At 36.4% G+C, this 13,563-nt stretch overlaps 1 protein-coding gene across 19 annotated transcripts in view; it reads right to left on the reverse strand.

The window, feature by feature from the left end:
- Positions 1–13,563, reverse strand: part of DLG2 (discs large MAGUK scaffold protein 2) — a 997,608-nt gene that overhangs the window by 198,505 nt on the left and 785,540 nt on the right. For all 19 annotated transcript variants that reach the window (XM_017819622.1, XM_017819624.1, XM_017819626.1 and 16 more), the window contains one exon: positions 7,077–7,179. In XM_017819622.1, coding sequence (XP_017675111.1) covers positions 7,077–7,179 — 103 coding nt within the window. The remainder of the gene's footprint in view (positions 1–7,076; positions 7,180–13,563) is intronic.

The raw sequence follows: 13,563 nt of genomic DNA on the forward strand, positions 1-13,563 counted from the left end.
TATCCAAAACTTGTTTCATGCATAGTGACATTTTTTGACATTTGAAAAAAAAAAGATTAGAATTCTGCTTTTTATAAAACACTCAGTGTTGTATGGATTACACTGTGTAACTCTACTGGGAACATGATCTTAAATTTTAACAGAGGAATTAAAATGTAACCTTTTGTGTCTTAGGAGAAGCCTACAAAGGCTTGACTTTACAAAAACATTTGTAATCCCTGGTGCTTCTTCAGCTGTGGCATCTGAAGAGCCCCAAAAATATCTATCTGTGCTAAGGAAATGCCCATGAACACAGGCAGAGTCACTTGGGGACTAGAGTTAATCTGCAGAAGAGTGGAAGCCATGGCGAGGACAGCTCAGGCAAACAGAAATGCTGTGATGTGAGAAAATAATTTGAAAGTGGATCAGGGAGACTTTTAAACCATCCTCTCCATTTTAAATATGCTTTAGGGCTTTTTACTTGAAGTAAAGATAGCATGAAACTTGCAGTGAGATTATAAACTTAAAGACTTTTTTCCAACAATGTAAAAATAAAAGCAGTATATTCTAAATAGTATGCAGCAACCAGAGGCAAAAAAACTACACCGAAGGTAAAGATCTTACATGGCCACACAAGTGGGTGCTATCTTGGCACTGCTGCATTTGTCCTGAGGGTAGCAAAGTTGTATTTACTAGATGGAAAGAAATGCAGCAAATACCAATCTCAACACTTAACCCTGTATATTAAGTGCTGACATAACTTGGAGCACTCAAGGATTAGTTTAATTGCCAGGTATTAGTTTTGAACACACAAATATCATTTGGTACGTTACATGAAGTTGTGCATTGCAGTCACACAGCCCTGTTAAACATCTTAATGTACATAGAAATCTCCGCAAAAAAGAGGCAATTTCTTGCTAAGTGAATTCCGGCATTTTTGTTGAAGCAAAATATGTTTAAATTATAAGGAGACTAATTTTGACAGCATCATCTGTCATATGATCCCTGGAAACATTCAAGGCCAGGTTGGATGGAGGCTCTAAACAACCTTATCTAGGACAAGTATGGGAGCTATAGGCCTGGTATTTCATCAGCTAGAGAAAACAATTTACTATTCTGTAACTCCTTAAAAAGCTTCATGGGTAAATAAGGAAACAGTAGGGCTAGAGATGCCACAGTAAAAAGAGGGGTAAAAAAAGCAGCCTTTCATACTGCTATTTGAAGGAATCCTTATCTCCTGTATAGGAGAACTTTGGTGTATTATAAACTATTATCATCTGTTATCAATAAATCAGGATCTGAAATAAAAAATTCTCTGTTTTGGAATGATGCTTCTTCTCTTGTGGTATTAAGTAAAAAAAAGGTTTGAATACAAGGGGAAACAATATATTACCATAATGTTGAACTTGCTTGTTTATATTACTCCGTCTTTCTCAATTTTCCTAATTCAAAAAAATGGACCAAGATTCTCAACAAAATTAGCTCACTGAACTTCAACAGGAAAATCTACAAAACATACCTCTAACGTTTTTTTGCTTTTGTTAATCTTTATAGTGGTGGTATTTTCCATCTGAGGACAAGAAGAGGATTTTTCACCCCACCTGGTCAGTAGGACAGTATGTAGTGCAAGCACCTATGTGGTTGTCCTCTTCTTTCTCCTCTCCCTAACCTGCCGGCTACTGGTGGAAACTGGGTCCTCAGCATATGGGCCTTTGGTCAGATCCAGCTTGGCCGTTCCAATGTTCTTTAATACACATGCACGAAATGTAACCCTAATATCTCGCATTCTTTGACAACTGGATACAGTGGCTTCCAGATGAAAGTCAACTGCTGTAATGCAACTTTATCCAAGTAATTAAGCTACATTGATTTTCAACAGTTGGGGAAAGGCACCTTTACCATGACTGTTCACATTTCAAAGAATAGAAGTAACCTAGATAAAGATGAATAAATACCATTATTTATTCTTTCCATATATTTTCTATTTTCCTAATCCCCACAGCACCTGGAAAGGTTAAATGTCTGAACCAGGAATTTATGTAACTCTTGCACCAAAACAGGAGACAAGTGTTTGTATTTTGAAGCAGGAACAGGGAATGAAAAGGGGGAAAGAGCTAAAAATTATCTATGACTTCAGAGACCTGCAAAAGTGACCCCTGGATTTTTTGTCTGATATTTTCAAAAGAGCAGATCTCATGCATCTGCAGGTCAGACAAATGTGTAAGACAAGGAGTACGCTTTCATAAAAACTGGGGCTGCTTATGAAAGTTAGGTCTGTTCCAATGCACTTTGGAGCCTCGCAAATTCAGGAGCAAAAGAACTAAAGAGTGAATTTAGTATCACAGCTATCAGATGTTTAGGTGCAGCTCTTCAAAAATTTCCTTAGCTAATGCCTGAAAGGACAGACACTGCCTATCACAGTGTCTCTCCCTTTCATACTCTTCCTGTAGCTAAAGCTCAGCTACTCACCTCATGACAGACACAGAGCACAGCCACCAAGCAGCAGCTAACTCAAAAAGTGATAAAGCAGAAACTCTCTCACTGTAATAACTTTTTAACCTCTTCAGTGTCAGATGCACTAATCAAACTCTAATCAATGAATGTTTTTCCTATATGCAAGCTAGTTAGAGAGCTAGTTAATTGGCTCACTTGAAAGATTTAAAGCACATGAAACTTCTAATCAGTTTAACAATTTTCCAGGGACTGTGGCGAGGCAATAGCTGCAGAGGTACTGCAATGCAGCACAGCTCAGCTTGCAGACCACTGGCACAGAACATTTTGCAAAAACCTCAGGGCTACACTTTACCCTTTCACGCTGCTGCAGGGGGGAAGGAATGTCAACATTTGAGACTAAAATAAAGCTTTTTAGCAGCTTCAGTGTTCTGTCTGCTCCAATCCAAAGCTGTGTCTTTCAGGACAAGTTGTCACTATTTCAACTAAAGTTCACTTTCCTTGAAAAATATATTTCATTTTAACTGACAAAATGTTTTTTTTTTCTTAACTCCTTCCATGCTGGACTATAATTTACAACTATTGCTATTAAAATCAAAATAGGTTCTGAATAAAAACTCAGAAGTGTAAAATGTATTTCCCTGTGTGATATATATATATTCCCATTTTAATTTCTACTTAATTTTTTTATTAGGGACACACTGTTCCACCCTAAGGCTATTTTCCTGACTCAAGTTTTTATTTTGTAGTGGCTTCATATCTGTACATGTTTTAAAAGAGATCTGAGAGTTGCTAAGCTGGAAGAAAAGTTAAAACGTTTCCAAGAATATTAAAAATTGGAGTGCAAAGCTAAATATAAATGATAGGTTCCTATTCTAATTCTGTTCTAAGTAGCTTTTGGTCCTCAAATTCTATTTAACTTAATATCAACCATGTGCAGAAGATCTGAGCTTTGTGTGGATATAAAAGGTTATCTTTCTGAAGCCTGCAAGGGCTAGTTAGTGTAGACTGAGTACATCTATAAACCTCCATATGAACTATATCCACATTGAAAATTAAGAGATCATGATGCTTAACTTTACTTGATCTCCATTCACACAGTACATGTGTACATAATATACAGCATGCAAGTTATTTTCAATTTTTAAATTAAAAGTAAGGAATCACTCAAAAAGCCCAGAGTTATGGCTGCTTTTCCTAAATACATACTGCTGAGTTCTGATTTTTAAATTTTTTTTTTGTGATTTTTTTTCTTCTTGCTCTTAATATTCTTTCCATAATTTTGTTCATGGAATTTGCATTTCTGTTGGGATTTTCATACTTCTGTTTTCTCTTCTATTTCTCAGAGAGATGAGGGAAACAAAGGTTATGAGTGTAAATGAGGAAAACAGAGACTGAAGAGCAAAAGAACTGAGGAGCTGGTTCTTCATTTTTTATACTATCCCTTTTATTTCCACTTCTTCGCATGAAATCACCTCTTGTATCTTCTATTCTCTCTTTGTTCACAGTATCTGTGCTCTTTTACAGAATTTTCACCAAGACTATTTTCTTCAGAGGGACAGACACCATGGTTCAGCTGAGCACCATCAGCAACCACAGGTCTGACAGCATTTTAAAAAAATGTGATGCTATTCTGTCTTATCTGAGCTCATCTCTGCATGTGCGTATTACAGATAGGATGAGAAAACGAAGTGCCATAATATCGAGGGGAAAATCTATTTGATGGCAAGCACTAGGGTTTTTTTTGCAGGAGTTACCATTCTCATGAGATTTGCTGTGAAATCTCTACATATAAATATGAGGGGAGATCATACGAGGCTTAGATGAACTTCTGTTAGAAAGAGGAAAGGGACATTTAAACTTTGAAAGTTGTTTCTACGCCATTCACCTAATTTTCTTTCCACAGCATAGCATGATATTTGGTTTTGGAGAAAGTGCCAAGACAAATGTGCTGTAAGCTTTTCTTTACTGCATAAAAACTAAATTACTGGAGCATAAGCTTTTTCTACTCACAATTTTAATTACTAAACATCAGCTGGCTTATAGTATAGACTGGCACTTATATCATCATTGCTTAATACCTGAAATATCAATAGCTAAATGTTTCATTGAAAGTTTTTGTTTGCAACAACATCTAAAGACTGGAAATAATCTGGAAAAGATAAAAAAATGTACTGGTAATATTTGTAGTGGCTATTCTTGGATGTCCCCAAAAAACCTGAAGTTGTAGTAACAACAGCTCAGACCTTCCAGTGTGAAAATGGAGGAATCAAGCTACAGGCCTACTTCGCTTATGTATTTTATAAGTTTTAGAAGTGTTTTAAAGTGAGAAGCCCCTGTGGGAAGCAAAGGTGTACAGTTTTAAGACTCTATTTTATGACAATGTTCCAATATATGCAAAAAGAGGAGATACAGTAAATACAAAATTGGGTATAAATTTCAAAGAAAGGACAAAAGGAGTTCTGTAACACCTTTAGAATAAAAGAAGTATTTATCCTTTTATGGAGTGTGTTTGTCTTTTGGTGTGACCTGTAAATCCCTAAATAATTCTCTGTGAGGGTTACTTAAATAATTATTTAGAAATTGATTCATCTTTTTTTTTGCTGTTAGACACTTTTTAATAAAGAGATATTAATTTCACATCTGATTTATACAGTTTGCATTAACCAGCACCCCAGATTAAAATTAAATACTTCAGCAGTAAGATAACACATGCTGGACAACTACTGAGTATACTGTCACTACCTTTAAAGATTTCATCATTTACTATAAAAAGGCTAACTTTTGGGCCCTGTTCTTCACAAGCTTCACTCTATGTGTTTTGAGCTATTTGGCTGAAACAGAAAACTGGCTTTGCTTTACTAACAAGAAGTCAGGCAGTCGGGACTAGTCTGCCCTCAACAGGGTTTTTGGTGAATGGAGGAATGTCAGAGGAAAAATGGAATAAATATGCAATATAATAGTTGATGGATTTCATCAGCATCATTTGAATTGCATGTTCACCAAAACTGAATCTGACACAGTATAAAGCTTCTAAAATGCAGGGTAAAAGTATGTCTACTAAAAGTTCAATTATAATGGGAAAAAGCTGTCAAGCACTGTACTTTTTTGTGTATTAACAATATCATAGAACAACTGTGAAATGCCAGTGATAGCTACAAGTGCTCAGACACCATGGTGATAATTGCAGTATAAAATCACCAGACAGCAAACAAGACTGCCGGAACTAATAGGAACACGGTTTCATTCAGAATCCAGAGCCGATAGCTATCTGTAATGGAATTGTTTTTCAATACTTTTTCTTTGAAATAACTCTGATTATTACTTAAGCATTTTGATATTAATATGTTCAATTTATTTAAATAAAGATAGATACTTTAAATTTCATTTGCTCTTATCTGTGCATTTCTTAGTATTGCCTTATTTATTCTGTTTGGTGACTCAAGTGCAGATAAACTAATAAATGGATGCTCGATTCCAGATCCGAAGCACAATTGTACATTTGACTAAAATAGCAGCTATTTTTCTCATTGTGTGCTATCATCACGATCCAGAGAAATAAAAGAAAATATTATATGGGATAAATTCTGGTAGTACTAATTCATCTTCCCTGAAAGAAACCTGACTGGATGAGCATGTTATTAGAGCTATAGTTTCACCTGAGGCCTACATGTGTCCTAGGGTGGGCACAATCAGGCAGAATCAACAGCTTATGTTAACAGGTCATAGCAGGACTTGTGAATTGAGCTAGAATTCTTTACTGAAAACCCATAACACAATGCCAGCAAGTTTTCACGGGTACTTGTACTTGCTGAATTAATCTGGCAAGACTTCCAAAGTGACAATGACTGCAGAGGAAAACCATCTTTAGTTCCCATCAGAAAGTAATATTCATCTCACAAATTCCTTGAGAACCTCAGATAGTCATTTGAGTCACTGCTCATGGACAGCAAGAAGGAGTTCTGCCCTTTAATTCTGGACTCCAAATCAATCAGTGACTACTTCTTTCCACTAAAACTAGCTTAACCACTAGAAAGCTAAATATTAGACAGGAAAATTTGGATGAGATACATCCCACCTTAAATAACTGACATTTTGCTCAATTTCCTGTTGATGCTTTTATTTAGAAAGCTGTCATTTTCTCTAATAAGTACTTGTTATCCAGATATAATTGCCCTGAAGGTACAAGGAAACTGTCACCCAAAAATAATAGTGGGAAGCTCTCTACATTCTGCAGGAAGCATTTATCTTTTGCTTCAGTCAGATTAGAATTAATGTCCTGTTACCTTGTGTTTTTGTTCTTTCTTAAACTATCTTTTGCACTACCTGTCTCCAGGAGGAGAATAGAAGAGAACATAAAATAAGCACTAATGAGAATATAATGATTAACAAGTGTTGATTATTGTCTTATTATATCCACATTTAAAGATAGCTCTTATAGTTGCATAAAATACTTCTAAAAGCCAAGTCTGTGACAAAAATAATTCTATTTCCTTTGGACAGAATTGTCACATTAATTTTCATTCCAGACGACTGCTGATGATAGCTGGGAAACTCACTCTCTACAACAGCCTCATCCTGTTAAATGAGTGGCTTCAAAGCATTTCTCTTTTACCATATGTCTTTAAGTCTGTTATTTTACTTACCCTCTGGCTGGTATTGTGCTATGATTGTTACCGTCTGCCCGGCTCCTTTGAGTGCAGCTGCAGCCTGCTCGTGGGTAGCACCTCGAAGATCAATACCGTTCACCTACAGATGCAAGATAAAAAACAGGTCTGAGTAGTTCAGCCTTAGACAGAAAGACAGAAGTGGGGTTTTTCTGTAAATATGTAGCACATGTAAAGACCCGATTGCCCAGATGCAACAGCAAAAGTACAAAATCACAAACGCTGAGAGGATATTACCTATGACTGCCCATGAAGATATGCACTAGTACCATACACACCATAGTTTGACTATGCTTATCCATGCATATTCTTTGACCACTATTTTTGGGCGTTTTCTGCTCCACTGAGTTAATATTTTTTGTTATCTCTTCATCAATCAATATCATTCAACATACAAGTTCAAAAGATAAATTTTCCATGGTGCTTGAAGGGCACTGTAGAATACCGCGAGCAAGGAAACTGCTCCTTCAGCCAAACTCTGCAAGCCCAGTCAGTAGCATCAGGGAAACCTGGAGGTATATAGAGCTTGTCTAACAAAAGCTGCTGGTTGGAGAACTTTCAGAGCAAAAACGCCATCTACCATTTTCTGTTAATGCAACTGCTCCTACTATTGCCTAGAAATATCCCCATATCTTGCACATGACAGCAATAAAGTTATCAGACACAGCTTCCCCAAAACTGCCTGTTCAACATTCACAGATCTTTCCATAGGGTTCTGTTTTCCTAATAATTTTTTGCTGCATAAGCAATGGAAGTGGAACAAAGTAGAATAAAGTAGGTAATACACCCCTAAAACTCGGGTGCAGTTTCAGAACTCTGATTTGTATTTGTGATGTTATATGTTTTGTCAGCAGTATCCCAAGGAAGAGATAGAATTCACACACAGAATTATTAACTGCTCCAACAACTTGAATCTTACTTTCCAGTGGGAGTGTTACTGTCTGGCTATACTGAAGTGTGTGCGATTTCCTTTATTTATGTATTTATTTATTTATGTATTTATCTGTCCTTCCTCTCACTTCCACAGGTTTCCACTTCATAACGTTTTAGTGAAGAACAGGAAACTTTTGACATGTGACAAACTCAGCAGGACAGAAATCCATTTCTGTTTGTTCAAGAAAAAAAAAAAAGAAAGGAAATAAAGGTCAAGGAAGGAAAGCGAACCATGCCATAGATTTAACAGGCAAACACATCAAAACACAAGACCCAAAATATTGCTGCTATTCCTATCTATCAACTACTGTCAGAAGATGGCTAAGCCCATATTGAAAACATGGGGTTTATTTTATTTAAAATTTTAACAACTTTTTAAGGCTTACAAAAATAAATCTGATTCCATAGAACTTTACAAATAACAGCTATGAAGTCTGCTATGAATACATTCATTTTGATCCATAACATTTAGAAACTGGCCCATCTTAATTTGATTCTTTCTTCATATTTAAGAGAATGTGATGTTTTGGGAACACAGTTATTATTTACCATAGAATCATAAGAGTCACAGAATAGTTTGGGTTCTTTAAAGGCCCTCTGCTATGAACAGGGACATCTTCAACTAAATCATGCTGCTCAGATCCCCCATCAATCTGACCTTGAATGTTTCCAGGCATGGGGCATCCAACACTACTCTGGGTAACCTGTGCCAGTGTCTCATCACAAAAAGTTTCCTGCATATTTACATGACAAAATCTAGTCCTTACTAGTATGTGAAAGACATTTAGACCATTACTCTTAGAAAAACTAATTTGTGTTAGCAATAATATTAAACCCAGGAAATTAAGCCACAGTTTCTGATCCAGCAGACTACATGATACTGTAGAACTGTTGACTGTACACAGAAATTCTAAGCATAGGGCAAATATAATAAACATCATAATTTGTCTATACACAAGAGTCCTCAGTTGTCCCATCTCTATGTTTGAAAGCAATGGCTGTTTTAATGGCTGGAGGAAACTTTAAAAAAAAAAAATGAGCCAAACGTTCAAAAGCTTTCATCAAAGTTGCGCACATAAACCCCTGGGAAAAACTCACTGAAATTCAGTCAAGGAATGTAGCCCCTTAGAGGGCAATAATTAAGTGAATTCTAAAAGAACAAAGAAGACAATCAGAGCTTTCGTAATCATAAAATCTATTTTTATGTACAATAGTGAAAATACCTAAAGAGGAAGATTATGTCAATTAGAACGTAGTTTGCAACCTCTGTAGAGAATACCAGCTTCCTGAAAGGAACATAGGCTACTGCTCTAGAAAAAAAGGTGCTGTGCCCTATTTTTACTCAGTGATGGTGCTATGACACTTGATACTGCATTGCATTGGGCGCAGATGTACCAGCACTACAATTACTCAGTAACTCAGCGCTATATTCACAGTTTTGTGGAAGTCTGAACAGAATCCTTAAATTTAGAAAGCACAATGTCTATATCATTCCATAAAGGAAACATCAGCCTTGATTCTGTGTCTCTGAAGAAGACAATTTTGAAGCCATGGAACCTTTCCTTTAATAGAGAACTTAGTTTTTATCTATGTGCTTTTTCCCCATTCATAACTGGAATTTGAGAGAGTCCCAAGAAAGAAGAAGAAAAGCTTAAAGAACACTCCTGAGTTCCTGAGCCCCTGGGTTTGGGAGATGTATATAGATGATGTCACCCAGTCAGCATTAGAAAGTTCCAAGAAAAAAAAAAAAAAGATTAATTTTGTTTAGGCTTAAGCTTGAAGACTGCAGTCTTCAGAACACAAACCTTTCTTAAGCAATGTAGGGAAACACCATGGTCTGTAAGAATTGTGTTAATAGTACAGAAGCTTTAAAAATCATTAATATATCTCAATAATCTCTCTATAGACAAAAGGTGACGATGTATGAAAGAATAAGGAAATCACATGCTTATTCTCCATCTCCTCTGAGAAACAATAGTTCTATGTATATGTGAGCTAATAAGTAAAATTCTAATAATGCATCAAGACTATAAATATAAGACAGGAATTCCACCGAAGTTGTTACACAAACATTTTTCACTTTTCCACAGAAAAACAAGAAGCCCCTGAAATAGCAGCTGGCTACTTTCTGCCCTTTGCACCTTTGTTCTAGACGAAATGATTGCCTAAGGTGCAAACACAACACATTGTAGTGAATGAATTTCTCTGAAATTAATTTCATTTTTCTGTTGGGACATAGTTGGGGATGGACACTCGAGGAGGACTTACAGATCTGAGTGGCTGAAATCAAAAAAGCAAGAAAAGAAATGTCAGAGAGAAAAATAACACATAAATTCTATCTTTTGCAAGTTTTATCTAGATGATAACCAAGCTAGACAAACCAGATTAAGTAATATCGAACAGATAAATGACCTGACTACATTAGGTTGTCAAAACAGTGATCTCTCTCTTGAAGATGCAGAGCTGAAGAAAAAACTCAAATAATCATTGCCAAATAGGTATGCAGAAGTCTGTTTGCATGTTATTTTGCTCACCAACAGTGACAGATTCTCACTGTAGAATAATAGGTGTTAAATTTAGAAATTACTTATAACCTACTCTGACTTGGTAAAGAACAAGAAGAATGGATGCTATCTTGATTTCTGGGTATCTTTTCTCAATATTTAAAAGCATATTCATGTAGCAACATTAAATCTTGATGAAAGGCACCATTAATTTATATGTTTTAATCAAATTTTTACCATTGGACCAAAATGAACAAGAATTCTCAAAGAATAAAACAAATAATACTCTGTCTTGCCTCTTCCTCCAAACCAATGTCTTATTATAGTGTCCTATAATAATGTGTGCAGTGATATTATTTCACTGCAAATTGTTAAATCTGATTTCAATTACTGCTTTCAATTAATTTAAGATAATTTATATTATGAATAATCAATAAAAGGATGTAAAAAAACCTACAGAAAAAGTTGCAAGTGTGGACAGAAGAGTTTAATATATATCAAAGGTGGGGTTTTTTTGTTGCTGTTTGTTTGTTGGGGTTTTTTTGTTTTGCTTGGTTGTTTTTTTTTTTTTTCCCCCTATTATAAATGGGCTCACTTCCCTTAAGAAGGATTATACAATAAGCAAAGTAGCTGTTCTGAGCTTGAGTGCACAGCCCTGATGTCCTGGCCCAGAATGAACTTGACTGCACAATTTCTGATGCTTAACTTCAAAATGAATTTGACATAATGGAAATAAGAAGAGCCTGCAGCTTATACAGATGTCTGTCTCTTCTGCATGCTGTGGCAAAAAGGAGTTCCAAAGCTTACAAAGAGAAGAGCCGCAATAGAAGACTGTAGTAGAAAAATACAGTCAAAACTAAACTAAGATGGAGAAAAAGACGCAAGTATAGTTCACAGTAATTACACTAATTGCCTTTGCATTCATTGACTCAAAATAAAGCATGACCTACTTCAGTTATACTGAATCACAGTTGAAATGAAAGATAAGATTTACTTTTGCATAGATCAAACTTTTCTGAAATTGGAAGAGTTATATTTCCTTTAAAATATTTGAGTAGCCTACACTAGCACAAATTAGTTGTATCCTAAATGGACTTGCTACAGTCTGATTGTCTTCCATTGAAATGTGAGCATGATTTGTATGTAGGTCAAATAGAGGGTGGCAGAATAATTTCGTTTATTTAGCAACTTCTGTATTCAATCCACCTTATTTTGTGGTTGTACAGTGATTAAATGAACACTTGGAATGTCTTGTTGAGTTGGAAAAGGAAGGAAAAACACCTCCCTTCCCTGGGGAGGAAACATAAAGGATTTCTTTTAATTTATTCTTTCAGTTGTCACTGACATAGGATGATGCTTTTATACAGTAAATTAAATGGTGAAGAAAATGTATTTTTTTACCCTGGAACAAACTATAGAGCAGAGTTTTCAAATTGTGTCTAAATTCTTTTATTTGTTGAACTCATAAAATAAGAGCTTTTGGAACTTGAAAAAGCAAACAGAAGTCTGAATAAAGACAACCATTTACCACCAGAATTCCCACTGTTTTCACTAAGAGAAGATACAAAGAACACTATTTATCTGCCTTAACTTTGTCCATCAACTTGAGTATTCTCAAGCATATTAACAAGAGATGAGAGGAAAGCTGAGCCATGTTCTCCAGCAGTCCTGCTTGGTCATTGGAAATGGAATACAGAGTATCAACCCCTAGGTGATGAAAGCATGGTCTTCCAGCAAGACAGGGAACACTGGAAAAATGGACATTAGGGATGATCTCCCCTGGACATGTCTGAGGAAGACCTTCCTCAAAAGCAGGTGGCATAATCATTCTACACAACAGTCCACACAACTCTTGACAACTGATACAGTCCACCAAAAAGTACAATAATTCTAAGAAACAAGGGCATGTCGCCAAAGTACAGCCCTTGAGCAACGATCTTCAGCTAAGACAGACCAGCTTTGTGCAAAATGAAGACCACACATCCAGCCTGAGGCCAAGGCTCTGCCTGGTGCTGCTGGAAGAGCTGTGGAAGCAGGGCAGACTCCGTGCCACGGACACTCCAGGACATATCTGCGGGGGTGGCACCCAACAGGCAGAAGTGCCAATATGGGAGAGCCTTGCTGCTGAAGAAAGTGTTTAGAAATAGAAAGAAAGGAGAAATGCACAGGGGACTAGAGTCTTCACTCTCCAGTTTAGCCTCTGTTAAATTTTCAGGCTTGCTTTATTACTTTTCTCTCATTTTTCTCACTTATCCTGATCTGTTCTGTGCCTACCCTTTCTTCCGGTTAGTTAGAACTGTTAGAACTGCAGCACACAGAAGCACAGCAGTTTTCTCATTCTGAACTCCACTGAAAACACAGTGTCGTGGCTTATCTGCTCTTCTCCATACCCAGCATCCTCATTCTCTCTTTTCATGGGCCAGCAATTTCAGTGACCTTTTCAATTTTCCTTGTCTGGCTACCTTAGAGTTATGATTTTTGCCTCTAGTAAGCTGGTCTTTATGCTCGGATGAGCTGGATGTTCTAGAGGCAAAGTCTTCTCTCTGTGGAAAACAAGAACCACTGTGGGGGTACAACCTACATCATGCCTTTTACTGCCAGGAACTTTAATAAGGCAGCTAAACCAAAAGAAAGAGGTATCAAAGTAGTTTTGAAGCAGAAAGAAAATATTATGTTATTGAAGATGTGTCTTGCACACACTCTCATTTACAGTAGGAACCAACAAGTTTTACGACTCACCAGACCACATGAATCATTCCAAATGGTACCAATTAAGCCTTTAACCATAGGCAAAGACAGAAACTGTACAGAAACTCTTCTGATACAAGATCTGCTTCCCATGTAATTGTAGCTTTTATGAATGATGCCAGATTAACAAACTTTGAGACTGAAATAATTTCCCTGAAGAGTTCACTGCAGTGACAGCTTAAGAGACGTTTCCCCTCAGTTCCATCAGAATTTCTTAAAACTACCTTTAAAAAATAAAACTAGTTTAAGAAATAAATGACAGCTTTTGAAAAGGACACACA

This window comes from Lepidothrix coronata, unplaced genomic scaffold (assembly GCF_001604755.1).
Source record: "Lepidothrix coronata isolate B3197 unplaced genomic scaffold, Lepidothrix_coronata-1.0 Scaffold76, whole genome shotgun sequence".
NCBI classification, from domain to species: domain Eukaryota; kingdom Metazoa; phylum Chordata; class Aves; order Passeriformes; family Pipridae; genus Lepidothrix; species Lepidothrix coronata.